Source organism: Lithobates pipiens, unplaced genomic scaffold, assembly GCF_037356315.1.
Source record: "Lithobates pipiens isolate NorthernLeopardFrog02 unplaced genomic scaffold, aLitPip1_a1.2 Scaffold_18, whole genome shotgun sequence".
Taxonomy (NCBI): domain Eukaryota; kingdom Metazoa; phylum Chordata; class Amphibia; order Anura; family Ranidae; genus Lithobates; species Lithobates pipiens.
Genome location: NW_027507758.1, coordinates 22,843,040 through 22,861,967, shown reverse-complemented (window position 1 = coordinate 22,861,967; position 18,928 = coordinate 22,843,040). Strand labels below are relative to the sequence as shown.

Below are 18,928 nucleotides of genomic sequence, written 5' to 3'. Positions count from 1 at the left end.
ATGTACCTTGCTTCTTAGGTCATTGACTCCTGCCAGAAATTGGACGTTGGGAAGAGCCTCAAGTTCCTGAGCTTCAGCTGCAGCCACACCGAAGTCCTTTCCTGTATTATGTACCTAGTCAACCAGGGCTATGCACGGCGCAATGAGGATAGCCCCCATATACTTGAGTACCTTTCAAAAGACCCATCTACACCACACAAGAGCAAAGCCCACATCAGCTTCCAAACTTCCAGCAAGAAACAGGATCTCGGTGGCAAGGCCCTCGGGTACAACAGCCTTATCCGAATGTCTGTGAACGTGTGTTGTGTTCAAAGTTGGTGTTCCCACTTCCTGAGGATTAGTTACTTGTCCTGGGAAATGTTTTCACTTTACAAAAAAAAAAAAAAAGCCACATAAGATGTATGATGTTGTGCATGACAACTGTATGCCGCAGGCTCTGGGTTGTGGGTGGAACTTAGATTTATTCTATTGTGTGAGTGGATTCTCTTGTAAATTTTGTCATCCAGCTATTGTCAGTGACCATTATACTTGTGTTGTTTCAGCACCGGAGGGGTGGTGGAGCAGACGGTTCTGGAATCTGTCCTCCTGCCCATGGGTCGCACTCTGGGCCAGGAGGAAGTATGGTCACTGATGGGTCATATGGTTAATCAGGTATCGGACACACTGAGTTTGACCCAGGACATCGCCCAACACCTCCTCATCCACTGCAAATGGAACATGGATTTACTGCTGCAGAAGTACACTGATGACTCTGAGGTTCTTCTCATTACCTCAGGGTTGCAAGTTCCCGCGCCCAGCCAGCCTGAGAGCCCACAGCCCATATGCCCGGTTTGTATGACCCCCTTAAGCCCAGCAGACAACCCTCCATCGCTGTGCTGTGGACATAGCTGCTGCAAGGTGAGTTTTCTGTTCTGTTCTCACATCTGTAAAAAAAAAATTCCACCCCAGCATAAAAAGGTTTGGACTTAAGCGGAGAGTGTTTCTTTTATGAAATCCGCAGAACTGCTGGAATGAATATCTCACCACGAGGATAGAGCAGAATCTGGTACTGAACTGCACCTGCCCTACTACAGACTGCCTGGCGCAGCCCACCTCCGATTTCATCCACAAGATCATCTCCTCCAAAGAGGTTGTACAAAAGGTAAGAGAAAACCAAAGAAAAGAGAACATTTGTTCTTGTACTAGCAGTCTCTCCCACAATGATGAAGGAAAAAGTAGTGTAGGAGTGTAAAACTACATGTGGACATGATCCAGAATTTGACATTTGCGATGCACTGCTCATATACAGCTGAGGCCAAAAGTTTTGAGAATGACACAAATATAAATTTTCACAAAGTCTGCTGCTTCAGTGTTTTTAGATCTTTTTGTCAGATGTTACTATGGGATAGCATAATTACAAGCATTTCATCAGTATAAATCTTTTATTGAGAGTTACATGTTTATGAAAAAGTCAATATTTGCAGTGTTGACCCTTCTTTTTCAAGACCTCTGCAATTCCCCCCGGCATGCTGTCAGTCAACTCCTGGGCCACATCCTGACTGATGGCTGCGTAATCAATGCTTGGAGTTTGTCAGAATTTGTGGGTTGTGTGTGTTTTTTTTTTTTTTTTTTTTTTTTTTTCCACCCACCTCTTGAGGATTGACCACAAGTTCTCAATGGGATTAAGGTCTGAGGAGTTTCCTGGGCATAGAACCAAAATGTTGTTCTCCAAGCTTATCACTTTTGCCTTATGGCGAGGTTCTAGATCAGTGATGGCGAACCTTGGCACTCCAGATGTTTTGGAACTACATTTCCCATGATGCTTATGTACTCTGCCGTGTAGTGGAGCGTCATGGGAAATGTAGTTCCAAAACATCAGGCCAAGGTTCGCCATCACTGTTCTAGATCATGCCAGAAAAGGCATTGTTCCTCCTCACCAAACTGTTCTTGGATGGTTGGGAGCTGTTGCTCTCGGAGGAGGGCATTTCTGCCATTCTTCATGGTTGTGTTCTTAGGAAAAATTGTGAGTGAGCCCACTCCCTTGCCTCAGAAGCAACCCCACACATGAATGGCCTCAGGATACTTTACTGTTGGCATGACACAGGAATGATGCTAGCGCTCACCTTTTCTCCAGACAATGTTTTTTTTTCCAGATGCCCCAAACAATTGGAAAGGGGGTTCATCAGAGAAAATTACTGTACCCCAGTCGTCAGCATTCCAATCCCTGTACCTTTTTCAGAATATCAGTCTGTCCCTAAAGGTTTTTCCTGGAGAGAAGTGGCTTCTTTGCTGCCCTTCTTGTCACCAGGCCATCCTCCAAGTCTTCTCCTTGCTGTGTGTGCCGATGTCCTCACACCTGCCTGCTGCCATTCCTGAGCAAGGTCTGCACTGGTGGTGCCCCGATCCCGCAGCTTAATCCAACTGTAGGAGACGTTCCATGGACAATTGCCCTGAAGCCTTCTTCATAAATGCAGTGGAAGCGTTTTTTTATGGGGTGAAGTTCATTTTAAAGGCAAAGAGGGAATTTGCAATTAATTGCAATTCATCTGATTGCTCTTCATACCATTCTGCAGTATATGCAAATTTCCATCATAAAAACTGAGGCAACAGACTGTGTGAAAATGTTATATTTGTGTCATTCTCAAAGCTTTTGGCCACAGCTCTAGTTCGAATCTTTCTTGTATGGAGCAAAGCTCTCCACTAATTTACTTTCCTTGTTTTCCATAGTATGAAAAGGCTTTGCTTCGTGGTTTTGTGGAAAGCTGCTCCAATCTGACTTGGTGCACAAACCCTCAAGGCTGTGACCGCATCCTTTGTAAGGAAGGACTCGGGACCGGAGCCGCCTGCGCCAAGTGCTCCTGGGTTTCCTGCTTTAATTGCAGCTTTCCTGAGGTAAGCTTCTAATCAGGGACAGGCTTGTCTAGAATTAACATGTAGAAGCTCATTCTGTCCTTCCATAAGATTTTCGCATCATTCTTTTCTGGACCCCCCTTGTACCCTTTTGCATACACAATGTACACCTTGAACCCAGTGGTGTATTTGGGTTTTGTGCTGCCCTAGGCAAGACTAAATGTATCCCATCCCAGCTGCTTCAAAATTGTGCACGGCAATGCAGCGGCGTCAAACAACATACATTTTTACTATCCATAGGTGACGCTTTAAAAACCTTTGCAGGTTACTGCTTAAGATTTACACAGGTGGTCTGGTGCTGGAATTACTGCCCATGATCTGACGTTTGCCGTGATACCTCACATGTGTGAGACGATCGCTGTTTGTGTGCGGGACCAAAACACGATTTTGCATGGGAGGACAGGTGCAATTAGATTGTTTTGTATTTTTTACACTATTGCTTTAATTTTATTTATTTTTTGATCACTTTTATTGCTGTCAAGGAATGTAAACATCCCTTGTGACAGCAATAGGCATGTGACAGGTATCTTTATGGAGACTGGGGTCTAGAGGACCCAAAATCCCTCCTCTGCACTTAAAAGCATTCAAAACACCAAGATCTGTGCTTTTGAATGCTTTAGATTTTTAAAAACCGATGGTTTCTGATAGTGGTGCACCGAAATTTTGGCGGCCGAAAACTATGTTTTTGTCATCCGCCCGAATACCAAAAACTGCCGATACCGAAAAGGGGGCATGGTCCGCCCCGGGTGCCGCCTATTGCAGGAGTGCCCAGTCTCCTCCTCCTCCTCCTCCTCCTCCTCCTCCTCCTCCTCCTCCTCCTCCTCCTCCTCCTCCTCCTCCTGTACCATCTCCTGCACCAAGTCTGCAGTCTCTGACCGTCTCCTGCACCAAGTCTGCAGTCTCTGACCGTCTCCTGCACCACGTCTGCAGTCTCTGACCGTCTCCTGCACCACGTCTGCAGTCTCTGACCGTCTCCTGCACCACGTCTGCAGTCTCTGACCGTCTCCTGCACCACGTCTGCAGTCTCTGACCGTCTCCTGCATCATATCTGCTAGAGGTGCACTGCATGGAAACTTTGCTAATACTATTAGCAATGTGTTCTAAAAAAAAGTATAAGTTTTATTAAAAATACCTTTTATTTAAAGTATATAAAAATAACGAAAATTGCTGTTTTCAAAAAATATTGTTATCGGTCATTTTCGGTTTTCGGCCTAGTGTATTTATTTTTCATTTCCAGTATCGGTTTAGTCACCAAAAAAAACATTTGGTGCACTAGAGTAAACCGGAAGTGATGTCATGTAATTGCTTCCAGTTTACTCTTAGGAACAGCTGATCCCGGCTTTGGTTGGGTCTCCCGGTGGGACTGAAGGCCCACTAAAAAATACCAGGATGATGCCTGAACCTGCAATCATCATTCTGGTATAACCACCTGGGTACGCCGCTGGACAGGAAGTGCTAAAGAAATGTCCAAATGGACACAGATGCATGGCCTGGCGTCAACAGGACAATGATTTTGGGTCACACTGCATGTTTGTAGCACTCTGGTCTCCCAGTGGGAGGAGAGAGCCACAGGAGGTTGGAACATCTCCTCCCGCTGTTTGTAATAGAAATTGGGTGGTTAATAAGCCGATTGCTATTACAAAAGAGCAGACCACCGCCTGTAAAAAAAAAAAAAAAAAAAATGTACCGTATATACTCGAGTATAAGCCGAGATTTTCAGCCTCTTTTTTGAGGCTGAAAGTGCCCCCTCGGCTTATACTCGAGTCACCGCTGTCTGACTGCTCGATCAGCGTATCGAGCAGACAGACGGCGGACATTAAAATTCAAAAGCCGCGCCTCCTTCTCCGCCTCCGCCTGTGATAGGCGGAACACTGAATTTCCCAGCAGTCAGTGTTCCGCCTATCACGGACATCCGCTCATTCTCATACTACGGACGAGTATGAGAGGATGTCCGTGATAGGCGGAACACAGGCTGCTGGGAAATTGAGTGTTCCGCCTATCACAGGCGGAGGCGGAGGCGCGGCTTTTGAATTGTAGAATGGCCGCCGAGAAGAGCGGCGATCCTGGAGCGGCGATCCATCGGCACGGGACGGAGGAGGCACGGGACGGAGGAGGCACGGGACGGAGGAGGCACGGGACGGAGGAGGCACGGGACGGAGGAGGCACGGGACGACGGCGGCTCGGGACGGAGGCTTGGGACACAGGTAGGCTGGACACACACACAAGGCTGCACGGACACACACACACACACACACACACACACACACACACACACACACACACACACACACACACACACACACACACACACACACACACACACACACACACACACGGATGGATACACACACACACACACACAGGGATGGATGGATGGATGAATACACACACACACACACACACACAGGGATGGATGGATGGATACACACACAGGGATGGATGGATGGATGGATGGACACACACACAGGGATGGATGGATGGACACACACACAGGGATGGATGGACGGACACACACACAGGGATGGACGGACACACAGGGATGGACAGCCATGTCTCACCCTCGGCTTATACACGAGTCAATAAGTTTTCCAGTTTTTTGGGGGTAAATTGGGGGCCTCGGCTTATATTCGGGTCGGCCTATACTCGAGTATATACGGTAATACCGGTGTGATGCTGCAGGCATCATCCTGGTACAGGCGCTGCCCCCCTTAAAAATGCCGCCTAAGGCAAAAACGCTTTGTTTGCCCCGTAATAGATGCACACTCCCTGGTTGGACCTCAAGAATCACTCTTTTCATCCCTGTGACTGAGTTATATTCTGTACACACATTTACATTTAGGACCTCATGAGTCACTATACACACATTGGGGTTGATTTACTAAAACTGGAGAGTCCAAAATCTAGTGCAGCTCTGCATAGAAACCAATCGGCTTCCAGCAATTTTTGGCAAAGAATTTAATTGAACAAGCTGAAGTTAGAAGCTGATTGGCTACCATGCACAGCTGCATCAGATTTTGCACTCTTGATTTTAGTTAACCTCATTGTATCTGTAGGACCTTACGAGTCGCTCTTTGACCATCTCTTTGACCATGTTATATTCTGTACATGCAAGACCTCACAAGTCACCCCCTTCCCCTTTCTCTGATAAGTATGTGATATGTGCCACTTCCATTCTTTGCAAAGGCTCATTATCCAGCCAGCTGCAGTCACATGTCTCAATGGATGGACGATGGAGGGTTTTACGAGGGGATGACTGTGGAAGCTCAGAGCAAGCACTTGACCAAGCTCATCTCCAAACATTGCCCCAGCTGTCAGGCTCCGATTGAGAAAAATGAGGGTTGTCTGCAGTAAGTAGTGATGTGTGTACTATGAATCTCCTCACCAAACTGTCATATTGACCTGATCTGTGACCAACTCGTTTTCTTCCTACAGTATGACATGTGCCAAATGTAACCACGGCTTCTGCTGGCGCTGCCTCAAACCATGGAAGCCGACTCATAAAGACTACTACAACTGCACTGCTATGGTAAGTGTGATCGGCTCCTCCTAGACTCTGTAAATGAAAAAACTTCTGTGGGTAGGCTAACATTGGTGCACCCTATCCGTGCCTCATAGCCTGTGTCCTGTAACGAGGGCAGAGAATTGGTGGCACATGAAACGGCTGTCTCCATCAAGGCCTACTGTATCTGCTTTTAGCTTGATTCAACTTTGTGCATCTGATTCTTTTAGTGCGGTGGTTTGTACTTGCTTACCTGTAGCATTTTGCTTTTCACATGTCCTTTCCATCTGTTGTGTGTCTGAAGGATACTGAGATATTTGAAGGTGCAGGCAGTAGACAGGTGTGGGTGTCATGCTGACAGGACTCATGCAACATGTATAATGTGCTGTATGCCATGCACTGCTCGTAGGATGGGTCCCATGTGTAATACGCTGTGTGGACGGTGTGCCCCATGTGTAATACGCTGTGTGGACGGTGTGCCCCATGTGTAATACGCTGTGTGGACGGTGTGCCCCATGTGTAATACGCTGTGTGGACGGTGTGCCCCATGTGTAATACGCTGTGTGGACGGTGTGCCCCATGTGTAATACGCTGTGTGGACGGTGTGCCCCATGTGTAATACGCTGTGTGGACGGTGTGCCCCATGTGTAATACGCTGTGTGGACGGTGTGCCCCATGTGTAATACGCTGTGTGGACGGTGTGCCCCATGTGTAATACGCTGTGTGGACGGTGTGCCCCATGTATAATGTGCTTTGTGGACGGTGTGCCCCGTGTATAATGTGCTTTGTGGATGTTGTGCCCCGTGTATAATGTGCTGCGTGGACGGTGTGCCCCCGTGTATAATGTGCTGCGTGGACGGTGTGCCCCGTGTATAATGTGCTGCGTGGACGGTGTGCCCCGTGTATAATGTGCTGCGTGGACGGTGTGCCCCGTGTATAATGTGCTGCGTGGACGGTGTGCCCCCGTGTATAATGTGCTGCGTGGACGGTGTTCCCCCATGTATAATGCGCTGCGTGGACGGTGTGCCCCCATGTATAATATACTGTGTTTTTGCCACTCAGGTCAGTAAAGCTGCACGTCAAGAAAAAAGGTTTCAGGATTACAATGAAAGATGCACCTTCCAGCACCAGGCCAAGGTGAGGCTCTTCCTCTGGGGCTCATTCTCTGGGAAAGGTCCATAGGATGTGATGAGGTTCCTTACACACCTTTGATTTTCTTTCTGAAGGAATTTGCTATTTCTCTGAGGAACCGGCTTTGTGTTCTTGGTGAAGAACCACCACTCCGTAATCTGACCTTCCTGATCTCCGCATGTAAGGTTTTAGAGACGAGCCGCAAGGTGAGAATTTGTATCTGCTGTTGTCACTGCTTCAAGTTGGATCTTCTCCCTGCCTCTCACTGACTGTTTATTTTGCGGTACTATTGAGCTTTATAGTGATTGTAAACACAATTATTTTTTCTTTCAAAACAATAAACGTCATATACTTGCCTGCTCTGTGCAATGGTTTTGCACAGAGGAGCCCTGGTTCTCCTCTTTTGGGGTCACCTACCCATGTGTCTCTTCTGTGTGCCCCCATTGCTTGCTGTGAGGGCACACCTATAGGCTCGCTTTGGTGGGGCCTCAGCTTCACCTCCCCCCACTCTCTGCGCACAGTATTTGACTGACAACAGCAGGAGCCAATGACCTGAGTCCTTGTGAGAGGAGACTGAAGCTAGGTACAGCACTGGATTGCTGACAGGCTCAGGTAAGTGTTTGGAGAGGGGGGAGGGAAATTGTATTTTTTTTTTTCCTTAACGCATGGAGTGTGCATTAAGCTAAAAAAAAACACCAAGGCTTTAGAACCACTTTAACCCCTTGGAGACAGTACCTCTCCACAATTTAAAGAGTTTTGGTTTCTGGGAGGTGTGGTGCAGTCTATGATCATGTGATTGGCTGCCATGGCGGTCACATGATCGTAAAGCTCCCAATCAAAATCTGCGATCAGGAGTTTGGTAACTGCCGGGAACACACACTCTCGGCACAGCTGTATTTGCACTGATGCACACAAATATGTGGATGCTCTGTGCCACGGCCCACTCGCCGAGAGGCTGCATATTTGCATGTGGCTGGCGCCAAGACGTTAAAGTGGTTGTAAACCCTTACAACACACTTTGACCTACAGGTAAGCCTAGATTAAAGCTTAGCTGTAGGTCCAAGAAATATCTCCTAAACCTATACGGTTTAGGAGATATTTGCCCGAAGACAGGCACCGCTGTCTACGGCGCATGCGCCTTAGACAGCTGAGCGCGGCATCGTCAATGACGTGTCGGCTCCCGTGCGCATTCGCGGGAGTGACGTCATCGCGGCTTCGCCGAATGACAGCGGCGGAGCTGCGAGACCCCACTGAGAAGATGGATGCGCCGGACTACAGCTGACAGCGGTGACTTCGCTGGCTCCTGTGTCAGGTAATTGACACATAATGGGTTACTATGCGATGCATAGTAGTCCATTATGCTTTGCCTTTGCAGGGAATGAAAGAGGAAGTAAACCCATTAGGGTTTACTTCCTCTTTAATTTATCTAAACCCAAAAACAAAAATGTAATTCAATTTGCATTCACAGAGTGTCACAGAAATTCAGACTGTTGTATACTGCCACCTACAGGCCTGCATGAGGTATTGGACACTGGGACCCAAAGAAATTGGAGCCAGCCCAGTATAATCTTTCCTACTTCCAGCATGCTTCAGTTTTTCTGCTAGCGTATAGGGGGATAGATATCTCTTTTCTCTGCTGGGAAATGTCTAACCTTTCTTTTGATTGTAAAAAAATAAAATAAAAAATTCCTCCACACGCTGCTTGAGTGGGTCTCTATATACGCAGCTATCCAGCACGATGTTGTGAATAATTTTAGAAGCGTTACCTGGGTCCTGCTGGACTTGGACAATTGTGTGCTTTGCCTGAAACGTGACCTTCATTCAGCTCTGATTTGTGTCGCTTACCAGAGCTGAGTGTTGTGTGTTGGCCACGGAGCACTTTCCTGTCCAGGTCTGTGGCACAACCCCAGGCGTGGCCCTGTCTCTAAAGACTCGCTTTGAGAGTAGGATGTACAGGTGGAACGCTGGGAGCCATCTTGTTACTAGGGCTATCGGGGGCGCCATTAAAAAATCCCCTTTTTTGTTGGTTTACCACAAAAGAGGCTAAAGCTGTGGGACTGAATGCTGACTTCATCCACTTGTGTCATGTGCTCTGCCCGCCACGTTCCTGCCATTCAGCATTGGGGAAGCACCTTCTTGCTGCTGCTCTTAACCGCAAGTGAAATGTGGATCCATCCTCAGTTTGTCTCTCTTGCCCGCTTACAGTGGCCTGGCTACCTCCAGGAGGGGTTACGTGAGTGGAGGGTTGCTGTGAGTAGGAGGGGTTGTGTGAGCTCACACAAATTTTTGTTTGCTAGTGTCCAGTCCTCCTCTAGGCAGAAGTATGTCCAGACATTTGTCTGAATTCCTGTGTCCCTCAATCAACTCCAAGTAAAGGATTTTATCTTGGGTATGAAAATCCTGTTTTTCTGTACTTTCTGAAAATGTTCTTGGTCTAAAAATAGAAAACAAATGCATCCACCACATCTAAAGACTTGTAAGTTGCAATATATTACATTTCTTGATAGCGAGACTGAAAAATGTTCAGGTTTTTCTTCCAAGGACAGAGCTTATGCAGGGACAGCATCCTTCTTCCCTCTCCGTATAATAGAGCTGTAGTATGGTGGGTTCCACTCTGAGTTGTATGACTATTTTTTTGATTGTCTTCGTTAATGTGGTCAGTTGCCTTCTGTAGAATACAGCTGTAGCTTAGTGGATTGTTCACTGTATAATGCACAGATCATTTGTCATGGTGTCTTGCAGGTTCTCGGTTACGCTTGTGTCTACAGTTACTACAATCAGGATTCAGAACGCCTCGATGTTCTGGAATCTCAGACGGAGAATTTGGAGTCCCATGTCAACGCGCTGCAGATTCTGCTCGGTAAGGAGGTTCTTGCCGTACTGCACAGAACGCTGGCTGAGTGGTAGTAGGGGTGTGGCTGAGTGGTAGTAGGGGTGTGGCTGAGTGGTAGTAGGGGTGTGGCTGAGTGGTAGTAGGGGTGTGGCTGAGTGGTAGTAGGGGTGTGGCTGAGTGGTAGTAGGGGTGTGGCTGAGTGGTAGAAGGGGTTTGGCTGTTAACATTTTGGGGTAAAATCTGAATGGCCGGTTGTGTAATGTGGATCTTCTGGTTGTTGTGCAGAGAACAGCCTTCTTCAGAGTGAGGACCTGGCCTGTTCTGTGCGCCTGCTGAACTCTGAGAACTATAACAGTGCTTTGGAACTGGTGAGAAGAGTACAGGAGAGACTGAGCGGCATCCTACAGCACTCCACCCAGGTGAGATGATGGCTCCAGGGATATAGGGGGCGAGGCTGCTTCTTCTGTTTTTAATCTCAGCTGTTCGGAGTCATTACTTGATCTGCCTGGTATTCTATAAAACACAACAAACTCAATCTATCTCACGTAGGACTTCCGAGTCGGATTCCTCTCCCAGCCAGATGACAACCCAACAAAGGCCTCCAATGTGCCAGAAATAGCTGTCCCAGAGTAAGAGACTGCAATGTCTATCATGTACCACCTATATGTTCTTTACTCCTTCCTGGCCTCTAGCCACTCATCCTCTACACCCTCTGTGCTGTTTCTACCTTCTTAGCCTCTAGCCTCCCATCCTGTTCATCCTCTGTGCTGCTCCTTCCTGGCCCCAAATCTCTTATCCTGTCCATCCTCTGTGCTCTTTATGCCGTCATGACCTCCAGTTTCCCATCCTGTACACCCTCTGTGCGCTTTTTTCCTTCCTGGCCTCTAGCCGCCTCCTCTTGCCTCCTCTTGCCTCCTCTTGCCTTATCCTGGCTTCTGGCATCCCATCGTGTACATCCTCTGTGCTTCTCCCTGCATTCTAGCCTGTAGCCGTCCATCCTCTGTGCCCCATCCTTGCCCTTAACCACACATCCTGCCCATCCACTGGGCTCTTTACACCTTTTTGGCCTCTCCCCTTTCATCCTGTGTTTTCTCTGTGCTCTATACTCCTTCCTGGACTATACTGTGTTTGACTAGCCATACACGGCGTAAAAATCTGTGAGATTCCCCCATCAACACAGTACTGACAGGGGAATCCCTCTTGTCAAGCAATTGGGTTAGATTTACTAAAACTGGTGCACTCAGAATCTGGTGCAGCTGTGCATGATAGCCAATCGGCTTCTAACTTCAGCTTGTTCAGTTTTGACAGTAAATCCTGGAAGCTGATTTTATTCTATGCAGAGTTGCACCAGATTTTGCACGCTCCAGTTTTAGTAAATAACCCCCATTGTCTGTTCCCGGTGGCAGGACATAGGCAGCTATAGCAGCCGCTAGCGATAATCGTAAGAGAATCCAGCAGGCTGCTTGTGCCCAAGTGGATCCGTCAACTTTGTACATTCAGCCTACTCATTAACGGTTTCGAATCTCAGCTGGTTTAGCAGGAGGTTTGAATCTGGTATGGCCGGCCTTATTCTGTCTTGTTCTGTGGTGCTTTCTCCCTCCTGGCCTCAGCCCTCTTTCTCTGCTTTCCTTACTCCATCATGGCCTCTAGGCTCCAATCCTGTCCATCCTCTGTGACATTTACTCCTTTCTGACCTCTAGCCTCCCATTCTGTGTTATTATTCAGGTTTATATAACTTCAACAGTTTGCGCAGCGCTTATAAAAAAAAAAAGGCAGACATTACAGTTACATTACAATTTGGTACAAGAGGAATAAGGGAGCCCTGCTCATTAGAGCTTACAATCTAAATAGGAAGGGTCAATTAATACAAAAGGTAATAGCTGTGGGGGGATGACCTGATGGAGGAAGTAAAACGGTGTTAGACACAGGATAGGCTTCTTTAAAGAGAAGGGTTTTCAGGGATTGCCGAAAGATGGATAGATTAGGGGACAGTCGGACAGATTGGGGTAGGGAGTTCCAAAGGATGGGAGAAGCTGTGGAGAAATCTTGGAGGCGAGCATGGGAGGAGGTGACAAGGGAGCTAGAGAGCAGGAGGTCTTGAGAGGACCGAAGAGAGCATCTTAGTTGGTATTTTGGGACTAGGTTAGTGATGTAGCTGGGGTCAGAGTTATGGATGGCTTTGTAAATTGTTAGTACTTTGAATTTTATTCCTTCGGTGAGTGATTGGCAGAGAGGGGTGGAGGACACTGCATGAATGGTAAGGTGGATGAGTCTTGCCACGCTACTCATTATGGACTGAAGGGTGGATAGTCTATGTAAAGGTAATCCAATGAGGAGGGAGTTGCAGTAGTCGAGGCGAGAGATGACCAGGGAGTGAATAAGAAGCTTGGTGGTGTCATTAGTTAAAAATGGGGCGTATTCTACAAATTTTGCGAAGGCTAAGGCGGCATGATGTGGACAGGGCTTGTATGTGGGCCTGAAAGGACAGTTTAGAGTCTAAGGTTACCCCTAGCGCCCTGGCATGTGGGGACGGACTGATAGATGTGCCATTGATCTTGACAGAGAAGTCAGGGGGAAGGGGCACGTGGGGGAGGAAGTATTAACAGCTCAGTTTTAGATAGATGAAGTTTGAGGAAGGGGTTTGACATCCAGACTGATATGTCTGTTAGTAAATCAATGATGAGTGAGGAGATTGATGGGGTGAGCTGAGGGACAGAGAGATTTGGGTGTCATCGGCATATAAATGGTAGTGGAAGCCAATGGGACACTATCAGCTGACCCAGGGAGGACGTGTAGATCGAGAATAGTAAAGGTCCAAGGACAGAACCTTGGGGGGATCCCGACGGAAAGGGGAGTTGGAGAGGAGGAAGTGGAGTTGTAGGCGACACTGAAGGTGCGATGAGATGGCTAAGATTCAAACCAACGGAGAGCGCAGACATGGAGACCAAGCAAATTTAATTATTTGAGGAGGAGGGGGTGGTCAACTGTATCAAAAGCAGCGGAAAGGTCAGAGAGTAAGAGTATGGAATAATGACCATTGTTTTTGGCTGAGTAAGTTGTTTGTGAGTTTTAGGAGGGCTGTTACTGTGGAGTGCTGTGGGCGAAATCTAGACTGAAGGGTATCGAAAAGGTTATTCTCAATGAGGTGGTCGCTCAGTCGGTTGTCCTTACTATATCCTGGTATTGTAGCCTTCCTTCTTGTTCATCCTCTGTGTTCTTTACTACATCATGTCTTTTTGCTTACCATCCTCTGTCCATTGCACTCCACCCTGGCATCTACCACTCCATATTGTCCATCCCTCTGTTCTTACTCTGTCATGGCCTCCTGCCTCCTCATCCTGTCCATCTTCTGTTCTCCTTACTCCACCCTAGCCTATTGCCTTTTCTTGCCTCTAGCCCTCCATCCTACCCATCCTCTGTTCTCCTTGCTGTATCCTAGTCTCTGGTCTCTTAACCTGTCCATCCTCATTTTTTCTCTATCATCCATTCTGGCCTCTAGCCTCCCATCCAGGCTTTCCTCACTTCACAATAGCTTCTCTAGCCTCCCATCCTGTTCATGCTCTTTGCTTCTTTCTGGACCCTTGCCCTCAATCCTGTGTCAATCGTCGGTATTCCTTACTTCATAATTCTAGTTTTCTTTCCTGGTACAATATTTTGGCCTCCCATTTTCCTACCACATACTATAGTAAAATGGATTATAAGCTATTTGCTTTCTTTTCCCTCTTTTTTTTTTTTTTTTTCTGGTCTCTCGCCTTTTTATATTTTAGGATTGCTGTACTATCTCTTTGTAATTTCTTATAGTAAATGTTTTACGTCGTATATAATGTTTATTACATTATTCGGCAGCAATAAATTAATTGAAGTCAAAGTAAAAATAGATATCTGCAAAGTGAATTAATGCTAATTACAGTGATAAAATAAAGTAAGAAGTAAGAAGTATACACCCCCGTGTTTAGGAGATGCACCTTTTTGGTAGTAATCCCCACCCTGGAGTGTAGAGTTCTCTGGCAGCATTAAACATATAAACATTACAACTATACCCCATTACTGCATTTTTTTATTTTAAATTTTTTTTTAATTCTATCCACATACAAAAACTAATTCCGTAGATTCAACATGGTTACATTTAGTGTATGTTTTACACACACACACACACACACACACACACCTCCATCCATCCCATTATCTAAATCTTCTTCCTTTCTCCCACTTTACCCTTTCTTATACTCCTACAACCTCCATATATCTCATCAACTTTTTAAAAAGCTTCCAATCTTTCTATCTATTTATCATTCCCTTTATTCCCTCCTCTCCACATTATCTCAAATATTCCATGAAACAATCACATCCAAGGTTCTTCCAATATCTCTTTTGGTAATTTATTTTATTAACTGTAAGATCTCTTTTCAATAGCTTTTTATTTTTGGGCAATCCCACCATAAATGTGCCATCGTTCCCTCTACTTTACATCCCCCGCCAACAATATGGTGATTTCCCTGATTGATATTTACTTATTTTGTTTGGGGCTGTATACCACCGGGAGGTGCGTCGGCGGTAAAGTGCCGCTATTTTTAGTGGTGCTTTACCGCTGGATTTGCAGCGCTTTTACGCCCTGCTGCAGCCGAGAGAAGGTTAAAAACCACCACAAAGCGCCTTTGCAGAGGCGCTTTGCCGGTGGTATAGCTGCGCGGTGCCCCATTCATTGCAGTGGAGGAGCGGTATACGCACCGCTCCTGAGATGCTGCTAGCTGGACTTTTTTTACCGTCCTGCTAGCGCACCGTTCCAGTGTGAAAGCCCTCAGGCTTTTTTACATTGGAGACACAGCAGCGGCTGTTTCAGGTCGGTTTAAAGGGCGATATTTTTAGCGCAATAGCTCCTGCAAAACGACCCAATGTGAAAGGGGTCTTAGGCATTTATAGTTCATCTCAGCTGTGTTACTGTTGACTGCGGAGTTATGTGCTGATCTCAAATTTTTTTCCTAGTTTTTGTTTGTTCCCTCGTGTTCCCAATTCTTTCCCAGTTTTTTTTATTTTTGATTTTGATTTTTGATTTTTATTTTTTTTAATATGTATGGCGGGACCTCCAGCTCTTCCTCTGCCATTAGAATTTTATAAATCCACGCAATACCTTTTTTTTGTATTTAATACCATACTCAGCCGCTCTAGCAGCCTTTAGATCTTCCGCTGATCTTAATGGTTGTGGCAAAGTCATGACAAAGTGTTTTAACTGTGGGTACCGCCATTCCTCAATCACCATCAAATCTGTCTTGTGTTTTAATTCTTGAAATGTGTATATTTTCCCCTTTTCTGTGTTATCCTTTAGTCGTGCATTTTCGTTTTTTTTTTTTTATCCAGTCTGCAAATAATTTCCCTTTTCCCAGTATAAAATAGTTTCTTTCAATGGTATTAGTGGAGAATTGTATTTCCGTTTACCTTGTTTATGTATTGGATCCCAAATTCTCTGTGTCGGTGGATGTGTATTCTCACCCAGTGCTCTCTTTATATTGAGGTGGAATCCAGATAATTCTACCCAACCGTGTATCACTCATTACATTCTCGATTTGTACCCATCTTTTTTTCGTTTTTCTCCCTTGTCCACTCCATTACTCATGAAATTAACACCGCATTATAATGTTTTTTAAAGTCTTGTACCTTTAGCCCACCTTGCGTTTTATCTCTCCTTAATACAGCGAATGAAATCTCGGTTTCCTATTCTGCCAAATGAACTTAGTTATATATATTTATTTTTTTTATGTTTTAAAATGTCTGAAGTAGGGGGAATAGGCAACATTTGAAATTTGTACATACCTTTTGGTACCATTACCATCTTTATGGTATTTATTTGTCCTATCCATGAGAGGGACCTTGTTGCGATTTTTCTTATTTCTGTTTTTATTTAGTTTTAAATTAAATCCGGGATGTAATTTACCTGGTATAATTACCCTGGGAATGATTTTAATCTTATTCCTAGATATTTTAGTTCTGCCATATAAATTGAAATTCTTGTTGTAAACAGCGTTCTTCCTGTTTGTTTACATTAATATTTAAAATCTCTGATTTAGAAAGATTTATTTTTAGGTTTGATAATTCTCCATAATATTTCAGAGTCTTCATTAGATTGGGCATAGTAATCCTAGGGTTAGAAATATAAAGTAATACATGGTCAGCGTAAGCTGATATTTTATGTTCCTCCTCCTCCTATCTTAATTCCTCTTATGTCTGGATTGTTCCTTATTGTTGCCAGCAGCAGGGGTTCTAATGATAGTATAAATAATAGGGGTGATAGGGGACACCCCTGTCTTGTTCCGTTGTTCATTTCAAAGGAGGAAGATAAAGTCCCGTTGACCTTCACACTTGCAGTAGGTGTTCGTCATGAATCCCCAGTCTACCCTGTCAAACGCTTTTTCAGCGTCGGTTGACAGGAGTAGACCTGGGGTATTTTCCTCTCTAACTTTCTGAAGCAAGAGCAATGTTCTCACCCCATTGTCTCTCCCTTCTGTACTGGGGATGAAACTCGCTTGGTCCGCATGTACCAAATCAATCATCAGCTCTTTCATCCTGGTAGCCAATACTTTTGCGAATAGTTTAATGTCTGCGTTCAACAGAGATATTGGTCTGTAACTTGAACATAGGGTACCATCTTTTCTCTTTTTTGAGATGATTGTATTTGAGGGCAACACGGCTTCTCTTTCCATCTTCTAGTTTGTTCCCAATCCGTTCATATATGAACATAATTTAGGTATTGGGTTTTCTTTAAAAAAAAAATTGTAATAGTAAGTCATAAACCCGCCAGGACCTGGCCTTTTTCCCCGATGTCGATTCATTTAGGGCTATATTGACCTCCTTCTGTTATGGGTTTTTTCTAATGTGATTAGCTTTTTCTCAGCTACTTGAGGTTGTCTGGCACTTTTCAGGAACTTTTTTTTTTTTTTTTTTTTTTTTTTTTTTAATCTTTTCCGGTCTTGCTATTTCTTGTTGACTCTCTGTTTTATTGCGTATAAGGACCCATAGTAGTTCTGGAACACTTTTGCTATTTCTGTTGTTGAAAATACTATCTCCCCAGTACTATTCTGTATTTTTTTCTATATAGTTTAATGATTTTTTTTTCTTCAATATTCTTGCCAGATGTTTTCCCGTTTATTTCCCTATAAATATCTTTCTTTTGCAATTCTATTGAAGTCCTTCCATATCTCCTGATCCAATAGGTCTTTTAGTTCCTTTTATCACTAGTGCCTGGAGCCACTCCCCTTCTCTTTTTTTTTTTTTAATGCCTCTGTTCTAGTTTATGGATTTCTGTAATGTTTCCATCTTCTTCTTTTTTTTTTTTTTTTTTTTCCTTTCCTTTTTTTTTTTTTTCTTCATCCTCTCTCATCAGGATGCCCCTAATATAGGCCTTATGGGCCTCCTAAAGGGTGATCTCTGTTATCTCTTTTGAGATATTGTTATATTTCTTATTTTATATTCTTTTCCTCTTCTATACCCTGTATTAGCGCTTTGTTTATTCTTCATTAATTTGTCTTTGGGCACCTGCTATCTTCATTTCCATGCTCACCTGGGAATGTGAATGTGTTATTTCAATACTCGTCTTAATCACCAACTTTAGTAACCTGTGTTAGACCATTATTTAATCGTTCCATGAGTATGTCGCCTGCACAGGGGAGTAGAATGTATAATCCTGTGTCTTGGAGTGTGCTGCACTCTCCATATGTCCATCAATTGACACTGATACAATTTATTTTTTATTGTTTTCAACTGTACATTCCTAGTCTCCTGTGCCCACGATGTACTATCAATACTTGGTTCCAAGCAAAAATGTAGGTCTCCTGTCATTATCACACTTCCCTTTTTACAGTCCATTAACTTCCCTATGACCTACCCCAAATCATTTTTTGGGTTCTTATTGGGGCAATAGATTTTTGCCAGGGTACGTTCCATTTCATATAGTTTCCCTTTTCTGAAGAGGTATCGACATTCAGGGCCTGTCATCCTTTCCTCCAATATGAACCACACTTCTCTGGCCACCCCAATGGCTACCCCCTTTGCTCTTCTTGCTGTAGAGTCCCCGTAAAAACCATGTTTGGTAATTTCTCGAACCGCTTTGGCCTGGTGGGAAATGTGTGTCTCCTGAAGAAACACTACCCCAGCTTTATACTGTTTTAACCTCATTTAGGATTTTATTATATGCAAAAATCTAGCCCAGTCAGGTTGCCTGAGAATAGCGAGTGATATACTCGGGTCACCTAAACTTCACAACTTCACTAAGAAACTGAAAATATGTAATGTGAGTTTTGGTTAACAGGTATTGTATACATAGTCTCGTCAATATCAGCCACTGAGTCCTGTAATTGCTTCTGAACGGTCATATATCTCTTGGTGACCTCCTTCGCTAGTGTCCTCCATGGTGGTCTCCCTTACTAACGTCCTTTTGGTGTCCTCTCTCACTAGTTGTTTTCCTGGTGGCTGGTCTCCTTCACTAGTGTTTTTCATGTTGGCCTCCTTCACTAGTCTCCTTCGCGGCGGCCTCCTCCTTCACTAGTCTCCTTCGCGGCGGCCTCCTCCTTCACTAGTCTCCTTCG

The 18,928-nt window shown here is 45.0% G+C and overlaps 1 protein-coding gene across 2 annotated transcripts in view; it reads left to right on the top strand.

Moving 5' to 3' along the window:
* CUL9 (cullin 9) overlaps positions 1–18,928 on the top strand; it is an 89,373-nt gene that overhangs the window by 66,314 nt on the left and 4,131 nt on the right. For both annotated transcript variants that reach the window (XM_077485469.1, XM_077485468.1), the window contains exons 30-40: positions 19–266; positions 543–897; positions 1,001–1,141; positions 2,707–2,871; positions 6,073–6,236; positions 6,322–6,415; positions 7,451–7,525; positions 7,615–7,725; positions 10,262–10,379; positions 10,638–10,771; positions 10,902–10,981. In XM_077485469.1, coding sequence (XP_077341595.1) covers positions 19–266; positions 543–897; positions 1,001–1,141; positions 2,707–2,871; positions 6,073–6,236; positions 6,322–6,415; positions 7,451–7,525; positions 7,615–7,725; positions 10,262–10,379; positions 10,638–10,771; positions 10,902–10,981 — 1,685 coding nt within the window. The remainder of the gene's footprint in view (positions 1–18; positions 267–542; positions 898–1,000; positions 1,142–2,706; positions 2,872–6,072; positions 6,237–6,321; positions 6,416–7,450; positions 7,526–7,614; positions 7,726–10,261; positions 10,380–10,637; positions 10,772–10,901; positions 10,982–18,928) is intronic.